Genomic DNA, 13,803 nt, shown 5'->3' with positions numbered 1-13,803 from the left:
TAGCCAAGAACTTCCTTCTCCCCACTTGCACATTCGAGACTGAGGCATGGAGGAGAAAGGTAGAAAGTAAAATCACACATACACAATGGTTCTACTCAAACTATATAAGCTTTTATTATATTTTATGTAACATTCATCGAAGACACGGTGAATAGACAGGTGACATCATCTCATTTGTGAAATGACAGAATGTACATCTTGCATTATATAGTCTCTCGCCCAAGCTAGGCCCACGTGTGCCTGGCAGAGCTCTCACCAGGAAAACTGAAACGTGAGTCTGTTGGGCACCCGCAGTGCCATCCCATTTCTGAGCTGTCAGTCACTGAAGTTAGATGGGTTGAGAATAACATTTAGCTTGGACTTTTAAGTTTCTCATTTTATACTTTTAATTACTGTTGGATTGTTTTACAGACTTTACACCCGCTCCTCCTACTCTGATCATTCTGAGTGTGGCATATGTTATACACAATGCTGCATTTCAAATCTAACAGAGAAAGAGCAGGTTCCAGCATTACAGCTCAGGAGAGACTAGACAAGTGTTCCATTTCTTCATCCCGCTCAGTTTTTCCCATAACCTGTCCCAGCCTGGAAGATAAGAACTTCCCCTTTCAGATGTGAAAGTGGGAGGTAGAGCTTTGTTCTTCAACTGGAGGCCAGGGCCCAACTCTCCCTAACCTTCCTGTGTGTGCCCCTCCCTTTCCAGGGGGGGGAACCGTTGGCACTAAACAGTTAAAAGATTGACCAAAACCTATGCTTCAAGTAAGTTAAAAATAATATAACAAAAGATACTGAAAGGCTTCAACTAAAGTTAATGCTGCTGGCTAATGTACAAACCTTCCATGTGTTGGTAAACTTCCCAAGCACTGTGACAAAGTCCTCTTGTCCAAAGACTGTGACCCTAGATCCACAAAGGTAGATAAGAAACAAATTCTAAAGCTACAGGAATATAACAGCGCAGTGTGTGAATTAAGTGACAATGTGAACCTCACCTGCATGCAAATCAGAGTGGGGAAAACTGGAGGCGAGAGTTAGAAAGAGAAATCTTCAGGATGCATGCATTACACCAAGGGCACAGCTCCTAAAAATACCGATAATTTGGAATTTTCCTATAGGAAGCTTAATAAACAAGCCAACAGCAAGAAATGAGATCACTTCAGAGTTGGCACTGAATCAGAGTTCTCAAAAGGCAAGATCCTTGCTTCCTCTGGGACCAGAAAGCTGGGAAAAGCTACCCTGCACACAGGCAGAGGTAGGAGGGAATCGACGTAGAGCAGCTGAAAAGTTTGGAGAGCTCAGATTCAACTTGGAGAACTCAGAAGAGACGCCTTGAGATTTTAAACCAGTGAAAGCTGAAAAATGTACCATGTTTAAAATTTGGACTCCCAGATCTCTGACACTCGGTGAAAATAGACGTTGTCTTCTAAAGCTCCACCTGGGTATGCTGTCATGTGGGCTACCGGAGTCCGGAAGCAGCAGAAACCTGAGGGGACACAGGTTATGCTGGAGGCACTTGAGCAGTTTGCAGCAGTGTTACAGAAGTGCCCAGTAACCAGGGGAGAGCACAGCCGCTACCCTACACTCAGTCAAGTGTGCCTGGGAAAGGTCAGCCACTGAGACCTAGTGGGCATCTGGGGAGACGCACATTTACCAGGCAGAGATGACACCCCATAGAACCAGCCCGATCAAACCTATGACAGACGATGTGTGTCTCTCTGTGTGTGTGTGTGTGTGTGTTAATAGCGAGAGCCCCTTCGAAACCAGCTAGGGGAAAGGGATTACAAACAAATTCTAAAAATTCATTTATCAATATCCTTACAAATTAAAAAGATTCTTTATTATTATATTTTTAAATCACAGAACGCCAGGCTGAGTATCATTAGACATACGCACACACTCATCACTAATTTCAAGAGTTGTCACCCACAGTCTCAAAATTTGGCCAGCTAATGTACAATTCAGGGAATTTTCCAGTTCAATCCCACACACCAATTTAGGATAAATAGGAACACTGAAGTCTTTTGGTGTCAGCTACCGCCTAAAGTGCTATTATAGACAGAAAATTTGTTGGAGGTCATTGTCGCTGGGTTAGAACAAGAATCAGAATGCTGCATGCCCAGTTCTTGGCGTAATTAAAATGTGAACTTGGGTGCCTCCTGGTCTGCAGGCTTTGTGCTCTTAATCCGTTGTGTTGTTTTGTTTTCTTTCTATGGGGCTGCCTTATACACATAAGTAAAATATCTTATGTTCAGAATCACACTGGCGAGCAGGTGGTGTTACATATTAAGTTACTGAGTCTACAATGAAGAAATCTAAACTTTGGGGTTATAGCTCAAAATAAATATTATCTCAAGGTAAATAAACAAATTACTTGGCTGGCTAGTGAAATGCTTGATTCTTTTTTAAAATCATAATTACAACATGAACTTTACTTTATGCTGCATTCCAAGACAAAACTTAGGTAACCTGCATCTTCAGAGCCATGACTCAGAGCATCCTTCCTGTTTCTCCCCGCAGTGCCAAGAAACAGCTCCAGGGCCTGCGGGCTGTAGTCTGTGTGGCTCGGGGTATTTGGTGTTCAGGTAAAAACTGCCACAAGCCCCAACCTTAACACCAACTACTTCTGTAAGTCTGATGGTACCGAGACGGAAGCTCTCCCTCACAGGTAACAAGGATGTGGAGTGCAGAGGCTGGGGCACGCTGAGAGCCGAGGACCACTCTGCTAACTGCCTCAAGACAACACAGCGGAACATGAGTACTGAAGCCAGCAATCTTCTCAAAATATCACTATCATTTTCAAAACCGATATGCTTCTTTCTCTAATCAGGAAATCAAGGGTGAGAGGAATTCTGCTATATATTGCTCACCAGTACATTCTTCTTAACAGAAGTGAAGCTATTTTAAGAATATAAAAAGGTTTCCAAGACATCTGTTTTCAGGGACAGCCACAAAAGCAGAAATACTTTTTCAGAACTGGTTCGTTCTGAAGTCTGCCCCAAGAACAGGGGTGCCAACTTTGTGAGCTGCCAACACGTGTTCCGGCACAGAAGTTTCCCTTTGCTACAGCTGTATGATGGTTTCAAGTCTGACTGTATCTGATAGATATATATACACACACACAAACACACATATCTGATCTTCTTCTGTCAGCAAAAGAGGGAACAATGTTTTTTAACTCCCAAGTTGATATTTGTATAGACTAAAGGTAGAATTTAGGTTGTTTTTCATAACTCAGAACATAGATGAAATCAAAACATCTGCAACTGTCCCTAAATTCCCGTCTTTAAAAATGTCCTTTTCTCCAGTCACATGAATTCATCTGAATCATTGCCGTCCTGTAGAAAACAAGAAAGTGAAATCATAAAAGCCTTCAAAATACATAACTCAGTCTGTAAAATTTACAATTAAGTGTTAATAGCAAGCCTCTCTGTATGTCTAATTGTAGAATTCAGAAAAAAAAAAAGTAAAATAATTAAATTCACTCATCACTCCTCTATCTTAAATTGTTATTTAGAGTAAGTGGTTTAGCAGCTATAATCTCCAAGATGTCATTACATGGCCTGGATTACACAACAGGCGACAAATGAGACCCAAAGTATGAAATAAGGCCCAGCCAACTAAGTATAGGACGTGACAGGAAAATGCAAGTGCTTCTTCCACAAATATACCGTATAACGTGAAACCAAACAAACACTGCCTCAGTGTCCTCACGCCAGCAATGCTGCTGATAGGCAAAAATACTTTTGGCCTAACTGCCACTATTTTGAGCTTCAAGATTGTCACATATTTTGACTTCAGAGATGGCTCTGATTTTTTTTAAACTAGGAAAAGTCATTAGGAAGCCACAAACTAGTTACTAAGTTAGGTGGCCTGCCAAGTTTTTGATGAAAAAAACCTTCCCTGATAGTATCCAGTATAAAGGGACTGACTTGCCTATGTGGCTTATAAACCAGTCCTGGAGAACAAGTACAAAAACAGAGCCCTGACTCCTTTGACAATACAGCGTGTCCTCGGCCAGCTCCCCTGAAGGCTGACGACATTCACTAAGAGTGTAAGTTCTGGTACCATTTGCTTGAAAATGTCACAACTTGAACATGTCACTTGTTTCAGCTTCTCTCACTTTCCCACTGCACAATACCTGGCTTAGAGGTATACATGCTTTTCTTCTTCCTAACAGCTCTTATTCAAGGTAGAGAGGCAAATATGAGATACAGTTAGAAAATGATTTCTGCAAAGTCTGGTTCAATCTCCACTTTCATTCAGTAGTTTCTGTGAGATTCTCTTCAATTAGCACAATGAAATGGGGCCATACTTAAAATGCCTTAGGTAAAAATTGTATCAAGAGCACACTAATGTTTGTCTTCTATGCAAGCCGCAGAACTGTGACGGCCCTAGAGTCCTAAGCTGAGTAACAGCATTAGAGAGGTTGAAAGAAATCATCCTGTGTCTTTGAAGGCCAACTTTAGGTCCCAAACATTAAGAATGAAAAACTCACCAAGATAATTTAAGTTGGTGACCATGAAAATGCATTACTCCCTCCCTATAAGGGCTGTGAGCTGTATTTGCAAAGAGTTCCCATGTGTCTGAGAATCTGTATTTTAGGATTATAGTGACTTAAATATACAGTATATCTAAGATTCAAGACTTTATTAGGACAATTTTTATATATTAGATTCCCTTTTAAGAGTCAATATATATATTTTTCAATATAGCAAGAATAAGTTTCCTGTCATCCACTTATAAAATAAGCAAATAAGATGTTAAAAGAAATTAACATTGAAGAGAATTAATCTAAATAGAAGAGCACAAACTCAAAATTAAAACTAACTTCAGAGTAAAAGATTAATATTTTTCCCACTTGTATAAACTAACTTAAAAGTTTTATTATATAAATGCCACCCTTTAAACTAAAAATTGACTGATCATAGTGCCAAATTGGATCATAGAAGGTCTGTATCCCCTTAACAAAAGATAGTTACCAGGAGAAATAAAGATTATTCTTTCAAAGTAGGGGGAAAAGCTATAAGAATCTTTCCACTGCAAGAAAGAATCAATAAGCCCAGTGCAAAATTTCTCTGGAAACTTGAACCTGATTCAAACGTGGAGCTCAGGAACAGGGGAGGGGCAGCAAGCAACAGAAGGACAGGAAAAGCAGAAGGATTAGTAACCTTGGGTCCACAAATCTGATTTCCTAATCCTGGAACTTCTGTTTAACATATGTTGATAATCAGATGGTATATGTGTGTGTATTCATGTGAATGTATGTGTGTGTGTTTACTTCATAATTTCAGAATGACATCCAAACTTTAAAAATCCATAATGAGGGAAATTAAAATGCCTAAAATCGTAACATACATATAGGTGCCAGATTTCTGCTGGAAAGTAGCCCCTAAATAACAGAAGCCTTCAAACACCACAACAAAGACATTAGATTTGGGTATGTTAAAATTAAGACTTCTGTTTAACTGTTAAAGTACTTTAAGAGTTTCAGGAAATCTATGAATAGTTTCCAGATGGGACTAAAAAAAAAATCTCATTTTTTGATACTAATACTTTGTGGAAAAATAATGACTAAGGACTATATAATTAACAACTAACAATGACCATTTATATTCATAGAATGACTAGGTCGAGGAAGAATGCTCACATATACTATGTCCTTGTTTAAATTTTAGAACAGCCCCATTAGGTAATTTTTTCTCCTTTTTATCACTGATGAATATACCCTCAGAGAGGTTAAATGACTTTATTAGGCTTATTCAATTAGTAAGTGACAGTTTAAGTCTCCAAACTTCATATTCAAGTCTCTACTTAATTATATAACGATATTATGAATTTTTTCAGGAATAAATTATAAAGAGACATCTCTGACTCATAAAGAAGCCTCATAAATTTAATTCTTCACAGAGATAAGAATAAAGATATGGTTCTTATTAAACTTAGAAGGATATATGGATATGACAAGATGTAAAATCCTATTAACATTTCCAATTCATGCACTAAATACAGAGTTTGACTAGATGACCTTTAAGGGACCTTAAATTCTGTTAATTATTTCCAAGTATTAAAACTGCTGTTTAATAGTATTTCCTGTGATAATAGCAATGTTCTATTTCTGCACTAAAATTATAGTCCCTGGCCACATGTGGTCAGTAATGACTAAGGAATTGAATTTTTAAATCATATTAAATTTTAATTAATTTAAGTTTAAATAGCCACATGCAGTCAGTGCTTAGTACTTTGGAAAACACAGCTCTAAAGCACATATTTGTAAACTATACTATAAAACATTCAATATATATCCACTCAGTTCTAATTCTGTGCAAAGACTGTTTAATAATAGCTAAACTGTACTATTTCCAGACACTTCAAAATAAATTTTGGGCAGGACAGTACTCATGGACAGTAAGTCCCTGACAGAGTTCCAAAAAATAACTAGATGCTAATGCTAAGGATACCCTTTCAGCACCATAAGAGAGATTGCCATTTCTCTTTATCACAGGTCCCGAGGAGCATGAAAACAACCAATGCAGTCACTCAGACTACAGATAAGATCTCAGGGCTAATACCTCTGTTTTATTTTTAATCGGGATGATACTGTATTTCCCCATGTATACGATGCACACTTTTTGGCCCTGGCCAGTTGGCTCAGTGGTACAGCATCGGCCTGGCATGCAGGAGTCCCGGGTTCAATTCCCGGCCAGAGCACACAGGAGAAGCGCCCATCTGCTTCTCCACCCCTGCCCCTCTCCTTCCTCTCTGTCTCCCTCTTTCCCTCCCGCAGCCAAGGCTCCATTGGAGCAAAGTTGGCCCAGGTGTTAAGGATGGCTCTGTGGCCTCTGCCTCAGGCGCTAGAATGGCTCTGGATGCAACAGAGCAACGCCCCAGATGGGCAGAGCATTGCCCCCTGGTAGGCATGCCGGGTGGATCCCGGTCAGGCGCATGTGGGAGTCTGTCTGACTGCCTCCCTGTTTTTCCAACTTCAGAAAAATACAAAAAAAAAAAAAAAAATGCACATTTTTTTTAAAAATTTGGGGTCTAAAAACTGGGTGCATCTCATACAGTGGTTGTAGATTTTTTACTTGCATTTCCCGCTTTTTCACGCTTGTTTTTGTGCTAATTGTTGAAAACAGTGATTCATCATCAGAGAGAGATGAGGAATTGTATGAATTTTATGATGAACAAAACTTGAGTTCGCCTGACCAGGCGGTGGCGCAGTGGGTAGAGTGTCGGACTGAGATGCAGAGGACCCAGGTTCGAGACCCCAAGGTCACCAGCTTGAACGTGGGCTCATCTAGTTTGAGCAAAAGCTCACCAGCTTGCCTGACCTGTGGTGGCGCAGTGGATAAAGCGTAGACCTGGAAATGCTGAGGTCGCCGGTTTGAAACCCTGGGCTTGCCTGGTCAAGGCACATATGGGAGTTGATGCTTCCAGCTCCTCCCCCCTTCTCTCTCTCTCTCTCCCTCTTCTCTGTAAGATGAATAAAAATAAATAAAATAAAATAAAAAAAAAAGCTCACCAGCTTGAACCCAATTGTTGCTGGCTCCAGCAGGAGGTTACTTAGTCTGCTGAAGGCCTGCAGTCAAGGCACATATGGGAAAGCAATCAATGAACAACTAAGGTGTCACAACGCGCAATGAAGAACTGATGATTGATGCTTCTCATCTCTCTCCGTTCCTGTCTGTCTGTCCCTGTCTATCCCTCTCTGACTCACTCTCTGTCTCTGTAAAAAATAAATAAATAAAATTTTTAAAAAAGTCAGTTTAAAACTTGAGTTCAATAACTTTATGTAATACATTTTTTTTCAAATTTCGGGCCCCCAAATTAAGGTGCGTCTTATACATGGGAGCATCTTATACATGGGGAAATATGGTAATCTTGTTCTCACTCAATTTTAATATAGAATCTATAGACACATTAATATAGAACACTATAAATAAAGGCTCTCTTGCATACCTGCACCCAGAAAACAGGGAAATGAGGAATGGGAAAGTCCTGCAGCTACTAAAAGACCGACATTTCACAACAGACAAGATACACACAAGGTGACCTACTTAAAAACAAGCCCACGGGGAAGTCCGTAGGGAGGAGGGGCAATGCCTAGAGCACATCTGAGTGGACTATAGGTGCCAAATCTCATCAAGCTATATGAACATGTGAGTCAATATTGACCAGTAACTCAATTATTAAAAGCTTTTAGTGAATTATTTCAAGGCACAACATTAGTGCAAATAACTTGAGCATACCTGATTTGAAGACATATTCTCAGCTTTCATTAGTGATGAATAGCTCCTGGAAGAAAAAACATTTAAAATAAGGTTATCCAAATGGCAAACATTATGCAAACATTACATGTTTATATAAATATCTATAAACAATAAGATGTGCACAGCACTTTATAGTTTATGAAGCACTCACTCATACTCATTTCATGTCACCCCCAAAATAACTGTGTGGAAGGTGGCACTATTCAAATGAAGAAATTCATCCCTACCCCAGAGCAGATGTGATTCAGAGCTGAACTGCACTGCCCAGACAGCCAATGCTACAGGAATTCAGAAGAGGAAATGCATCAGTCTGGGCAGGGGACATGGGGCACTCTGTTTCCCCAGATGAGGCAGAATCCAAATTGAGCCCAACTAGTGGGGGCGAAGGAGGGGAACAGATTCAGAGAATGGTCTGAACAACAGCAAAGGAATGGTATCTATAATGACATTTCAAACCAACTCAAGTGGAGTTGAAAGCAAAGTAGTGGGAAATCAGGCTGAATGTGTGGGACCCAATTATGTTGTCCTAATTGCATGAACTCGATGACATCAGCAAGAAGCCATAATACATGATGGAGTAGAGGAGAGACATATGAGATTTGGTAAGTATTTATTAAATATCCACAAAAGACAAGACCCTGTGATATGGGTTGAGGATGGAATGGGAAGAAAATAAAAAAGATAAATAAAAACAAAGCGTAGCCCCCAAAGAACTTGCCAGGAGGGGAAATAAGATACACAGTGTGTCCGTAAAGTCATGGTGCACTTTTGACCGGTCACAGGAAAGCAACAAAAGACGACAGAAATGTGAAATCTGCACCAAATAAAAGGAAAACCCTCCCAGTTTCTGTAGGATGATGTGGCAGCATGTGCGCATGTGCACATGCGCAGATGACGTAACACCGTGTATACAGTGGAGCAGCCCACGACCATGCCAGTCGAGATGTGGACGGTACAGAGGAAAGTTCAGTGTGTTCTGTGGCTCACTAAATTCGAATCCGTGACCAAAGTGCAATGTGAATATCGGCGTGTTTATAACGAAGCGCCACCACATAGGAATAACATTACTCGGTGGGATAAGCAGTTGAAGGAAACCGGCAGTTTGGTGGAGAAACCTGTTCTGGTAGGCCGTCAGTCAGTGATGAGTCTGCAGAGGCTATACAGGATAGCTACCTAAGGAGCCCTTAAAAAAATGTGTGTGTGAGCCCACATCGAACTGCATTGAATAGGTATGAAACTAGGAGAGTTTTCCTTTTATTTGGTGCAGATTTCACATTTCTATGGTCTTTTGTTGCTTTCCTGTGACCGGTCAAAAGTGCACCATGACTTTATGGATACACTGTATTTGACAATAGCTATGCTAAAAGTTCTATTAAAAATATACAAAGAGACAAAAGAAAGTGAGATAAAATACCAGGGTTTTACAAAGAATAAGGTAAAGCAGACAGAACAGAGAAGGGGAGATTTAAGCAAAGATCAGTTAATAGCAGAATTTACCAAATATCCTTTACTTGCCAGGACCTGTGTTATGTGCTTAATAAATCACTGCTAATCCTCACAACCACCTTATAAGGGAAGGGATGGATGTCATCATGCCCACTGTACACATAGAGAATAGTCAGGGAGGTTTCAGAGTCAGGGAAATTGAGAAAGTTATCCAAGGTCTCACAGAGAAGCTAGATTTTGGAGCCAGGTCTGCCTCTGATTCTCACTCTTGCCATTGTGCTCCAGTCTACTGCAATACCCCAACCCCAGAGCATACCACCACAGCATAAACAGCTGTGCTGGTAAGCAGGGAATATCTGAGAGGAGTCGATAATAACATCAAGGCTTCTAGCTTGGATGAAATAATGCTCAAACTAAGAGAAATAGGGAACAGGACAATTTCACCGACAATGAGCTAGGACAGTGGTCGGCAAACTCATTAGTCAACAGAGCCAAATATCAACAGTACAACAATTGAAATTTCTTTTGAGAGCCAAATTTTTAAAACTTAATCTATATAGGTAGGTACATTTCTTATTGAGGTAACACCTGCATGTGGTATTTTGTGGAAGAGCCACACTCAAGGGGCCAAAGAGCCACATGTGGCTCACAAGCCATGGTTTGCCAACCACTGAGCTAGGAGAAGACATTCTGACAGAGATATTGGCAACAGTAAGTGGTATCTATAAGAAATAAATAAAGAGATAAGATCAATAAGCTACATGAGCAGAAAGAGTAAGCCATATTGATTAAAAAATGGTTAGAACAGAGAATCTCTATCCTGGCTGCATTTTAAAATCACCTGGCAGATTAAAACATATTCAGGTGCTCGTTATGGGCATCTACAATCCACGTTCAAGAACCATTGGAACCCTGGCCAGTTGGCTCAGTGGTGGAGCATTGGCCTGGCGTGTGAAAGTCCTGGGTTCGATTCCCGGTCAGGGCACACAGCAGAAGCAACCATCTGCTTCTTCACACTTCCCCTTCCCCTCTCTTTCTCCTCCTGCAGCCAAAGCTCAAATGGTTTGAACAAGTTGGCCCTGGGCACTGAGGATGGCTCTATGGCCTTGCTTCAGGTCCTAAAAATAGCTCAGTTGCCAAACAACGGAGCAGTGGTCCCAGATGGGCAGAGCATCACCTAGTAGGGGGCTTGCCGGGTGGATCTTGGTCCAGGTGCATGCGGGAGTTTGTCTCTCTACCTCCCCACCTCTCCCTTAATAAAAAGAACCATTGAATCTAAATTCCTACTTACCATATATGAAAGCAATACACAAATTTACCCTTCCTTAGGCCACACATTCCTTCTGAGCTCCATCATCCCATCAATCCAGCTACCTATTTGACATTTTTTTGGATGCTGTGAAGGCATTTTCAGGTTTACATATGCATACTGAACTCACGGCCTTTCCAACTATCAAAAACAGCTTGGCTCTTTTCCAGTATCCCCCAGCTCAAAGAACTGCATCGCTACCCGTTCCATTTCTCAAACCAGAAACCCAGGAGTCATTCTTTTTCCCTGCCTCTCCCCTCAATCCAATCTATCTTCATTCAAATCTTGTCATTTTATTTTCCAGGCTCCCACTTTACATACCCGTATCTCAGGCAGGCAGTCCCTACCCTTTGTCTTTTCTGATCTGTTGCTCATTTATTCTCTATTAACAACATTTTCCTGACTATTGTTTATTTCAATATCCACATGGTGAGCTTGACCTTGATGTTAAACATCTGTTACAATACCACAAAAGTCAAATAATACAGAATTAAAACAGCAGGTAAGCTTTTATTGGATTATAAGAACTTGAATCACTGAAGATTTAAAAGAGCTTTAATATCATAACTTGTGGCCCAATACTTAGATTCTCGCAGCCTGAGATCTGAAGCTCCTTACAAAAGCATAGCTTTGCTTTTTTGGGCTCCTAAACCACCTGCAGATAAAGTAGCCGCCCTGTGCCCATTGTACTGTTTGAAAAATCATACTCTTTGCTTTGTTAATAAATAACACTCCCTGTACTGTTAGTTGTGTGACAAAAAAACACCCCTTTTGTCCAACCTGCCTAGGCTGAAACTAGGACGCTGAGAAATGTTTAATCATGTATTACCCACTGTCCTCATCTCATAACCCTACTTGCTTGACCACTGAGTCAGTTGAATGTTGAAAGTCCAGTTGCCCACACCAATCAGGAAACAAAATGAAATTTGTGGTCTTGTTTCCTAGCAAACCATCTCTTTAATCATCAGCCCCTGTAGCTTCCGCTTTTAGAAACCCTGCCCCACCTCTCCCAACTCTCAAATTGTGAAGAGTATTCTCAGTTCATGCCAAGGGCTACATGTCTTGGTTTGCAAATCATTCTGAAAAAAAAAATTTTAATTTCTCAAGAGGATCTTCTGGACTTTACCACAAATTCAACTCCTCAGATGAAATGTTCCTATGACACACTGAAGGGAGTCATGAATACTCTCCTGCATGTCAAGAAGTGCCAATTCCCTCCACAAGTTTGGCTGCTGTAGCTGTGTATCACCTGGACTAATATTCGTATCTATCTATATGCTGCCTTCATAGCCCCTCCGTTTTCACAGTCTGCCTACCTCTAAGCAGTAACATCCATTAAATCACAAGTCTGATGTGCTAGTTTTCCTAATACTCACTAAAAATAATTACATAACTGTTAAAACATGTCCATGGGCATAGCATCTAAATTCAACTCATGATACCTGATATTCTTTCCACACTTTGAGTAATTTCTGAGCTGTCAATTTATGATATGAATAAACAATAAAACAATTATGCTAAAAAAAAGGGCAGTAACTTTGGACTCACAGGTATTAGTCTAAAAGACTTCTTTCTTTTGAAGATTTTATTTATTGATTTACAGAGAGAAGAACTGAGGAGCGAGAAGCATCAACTCATAGTTGCTTCACTTTAGTTGTTCACTGATTGCTTGTCTTATGTGCCTTGACTGGGCAAGCCCAGGGCTTTGAAACACGCTTAGCTTAGCTTTCCAGGTCGACAATATCCACTGCACCACCACAGGCCAGTCAGTCCAAAGGACTTCTAAAACCAAATGTAGATTAAGTGAAAGATGTTCTGCTACTCTAATTCTCCCGGCAAGATCACTTCCACGGCTCCAAATACTTTCAAACCTATGTTGAGTCTCCTCTGCTACTTTCTCTTAACTCTGTGTAAGGCTTCCAGCACAGCAGGTATGGAAAGGAAACAACACATGGCTTCCTCCTCATACCTAACCCTACGCAGATTCTCTAAATGAAATCCCCACTACATCTTAACTGACAGGTGTGAGCCAAAAGAACCCAAAACACCTGTCTAAAGAGCTAACAAGTAAGATGGATAAGTGAAATTATTATGTGAGGTCTAGCCTGGCCTGTGGTGGTGCAGTGGACAGAGCGTCAACCTGGAACTGATGTTGCTAGTTTGATATCCTGGGTTTGCCTGGTCAAGGCACATACAAGCAACCAATGAACAGCTGGAATGAAGACACTACTTCTTGTCCCCAACCCCTACTCACTCTGAAAAATCAGTAAATAAAATCTTAAAAAATTAAGTATAAGGAAGGGGAAATTTTCATTATTGTTTAAATGAATAAAATGATTAGCACTAGGTGTTAATATATTGCTATTATCTATCCTTCACACTTTGACACCCTCTCAACAACCCAAGTATTTCTAAAAAAACTACCTAAAAATGGGACAACCATTATGCAGACCTGTTTACATTATTGGATCATTACAATTTCTGCACACTAAGGACAAGGAGCAAGGCGCTTATTTGCAAGAACAAGGTGGAGCTCCAAGAGCTACTGCTCTTTCATCAGGCCACGCTTTCTATGCTGCAGGCTTTGCTCTGTTCACTTCCGAGCCATGGCTCATGGATCCGGTCCCGGATAGAGCTCAGAGAACGTGGACTATACAACAGCACTTCCGCCCACTTTAATTCCCCAGTAGAAATTAGAAATAAAAAGCTTCCTGCCATTTTTGTTCAAATAGTTAGAATGGAGTCCAAAGTCTAAAAAAAGGTTTTAGAATTGGAAATAAGTTG

The 13,803-nt window shown here is 40.5% G+C and overlaps 1 protein-coding gene across 4 annotated transcripts in view; it reads right to left on the bottom strand.

Moving 5' to 3' along the window:
• Positions 1 to 409: 409 nt before the first annotated feature.
• CCDC25 (coiled-coil domain containing 25) overlaps positions 410 to 13,803 on the bottom strand; it is a 50,241-nt gene continuing 36,847 nt past the window's right edge. For all 4 annotated transcript variants that reach the window (XM_066341369.1, XM_066341341.1, XM_066341349.1 and 1 more), the window contains 2 exons: positions 8,244 to 8,289; positions 410 to 3,332 (listed from right to left, as the gene is read on the bottom strand). In XM_066341369.1, coding sequence (XP_066197466.1) covers positions 3,303 to 3,332; positions 8,244 to 8,289 — 76 coding nt within the window. In that variant the 3' untranslated portion in view covers positions 410 to 3,302. The remainder of the gene's footprint in view (positions 3,333 to 8,243; positions 8,290 to 13,803) is intronic.

This window comes from Saccopteryx leptura, chromosome 1 (assembly GCF_036850995.1).
Source record: "Saccopteryx leptura isolate mSacLep1 chromosome 1, mSacLep1_pri_phased_curated, whole genome shotgun sequence".
NCBI lineage: Eukaryota > Metazoa > Chordata > Mammalia > Chiroptera > Emballonuridae > Saccopteryx > Saccopteryx leptura.
Note: the sequence above shows the minus strand (reverse complement) of the source record. Positions and strands in the feature narration are given on the sequence as shown.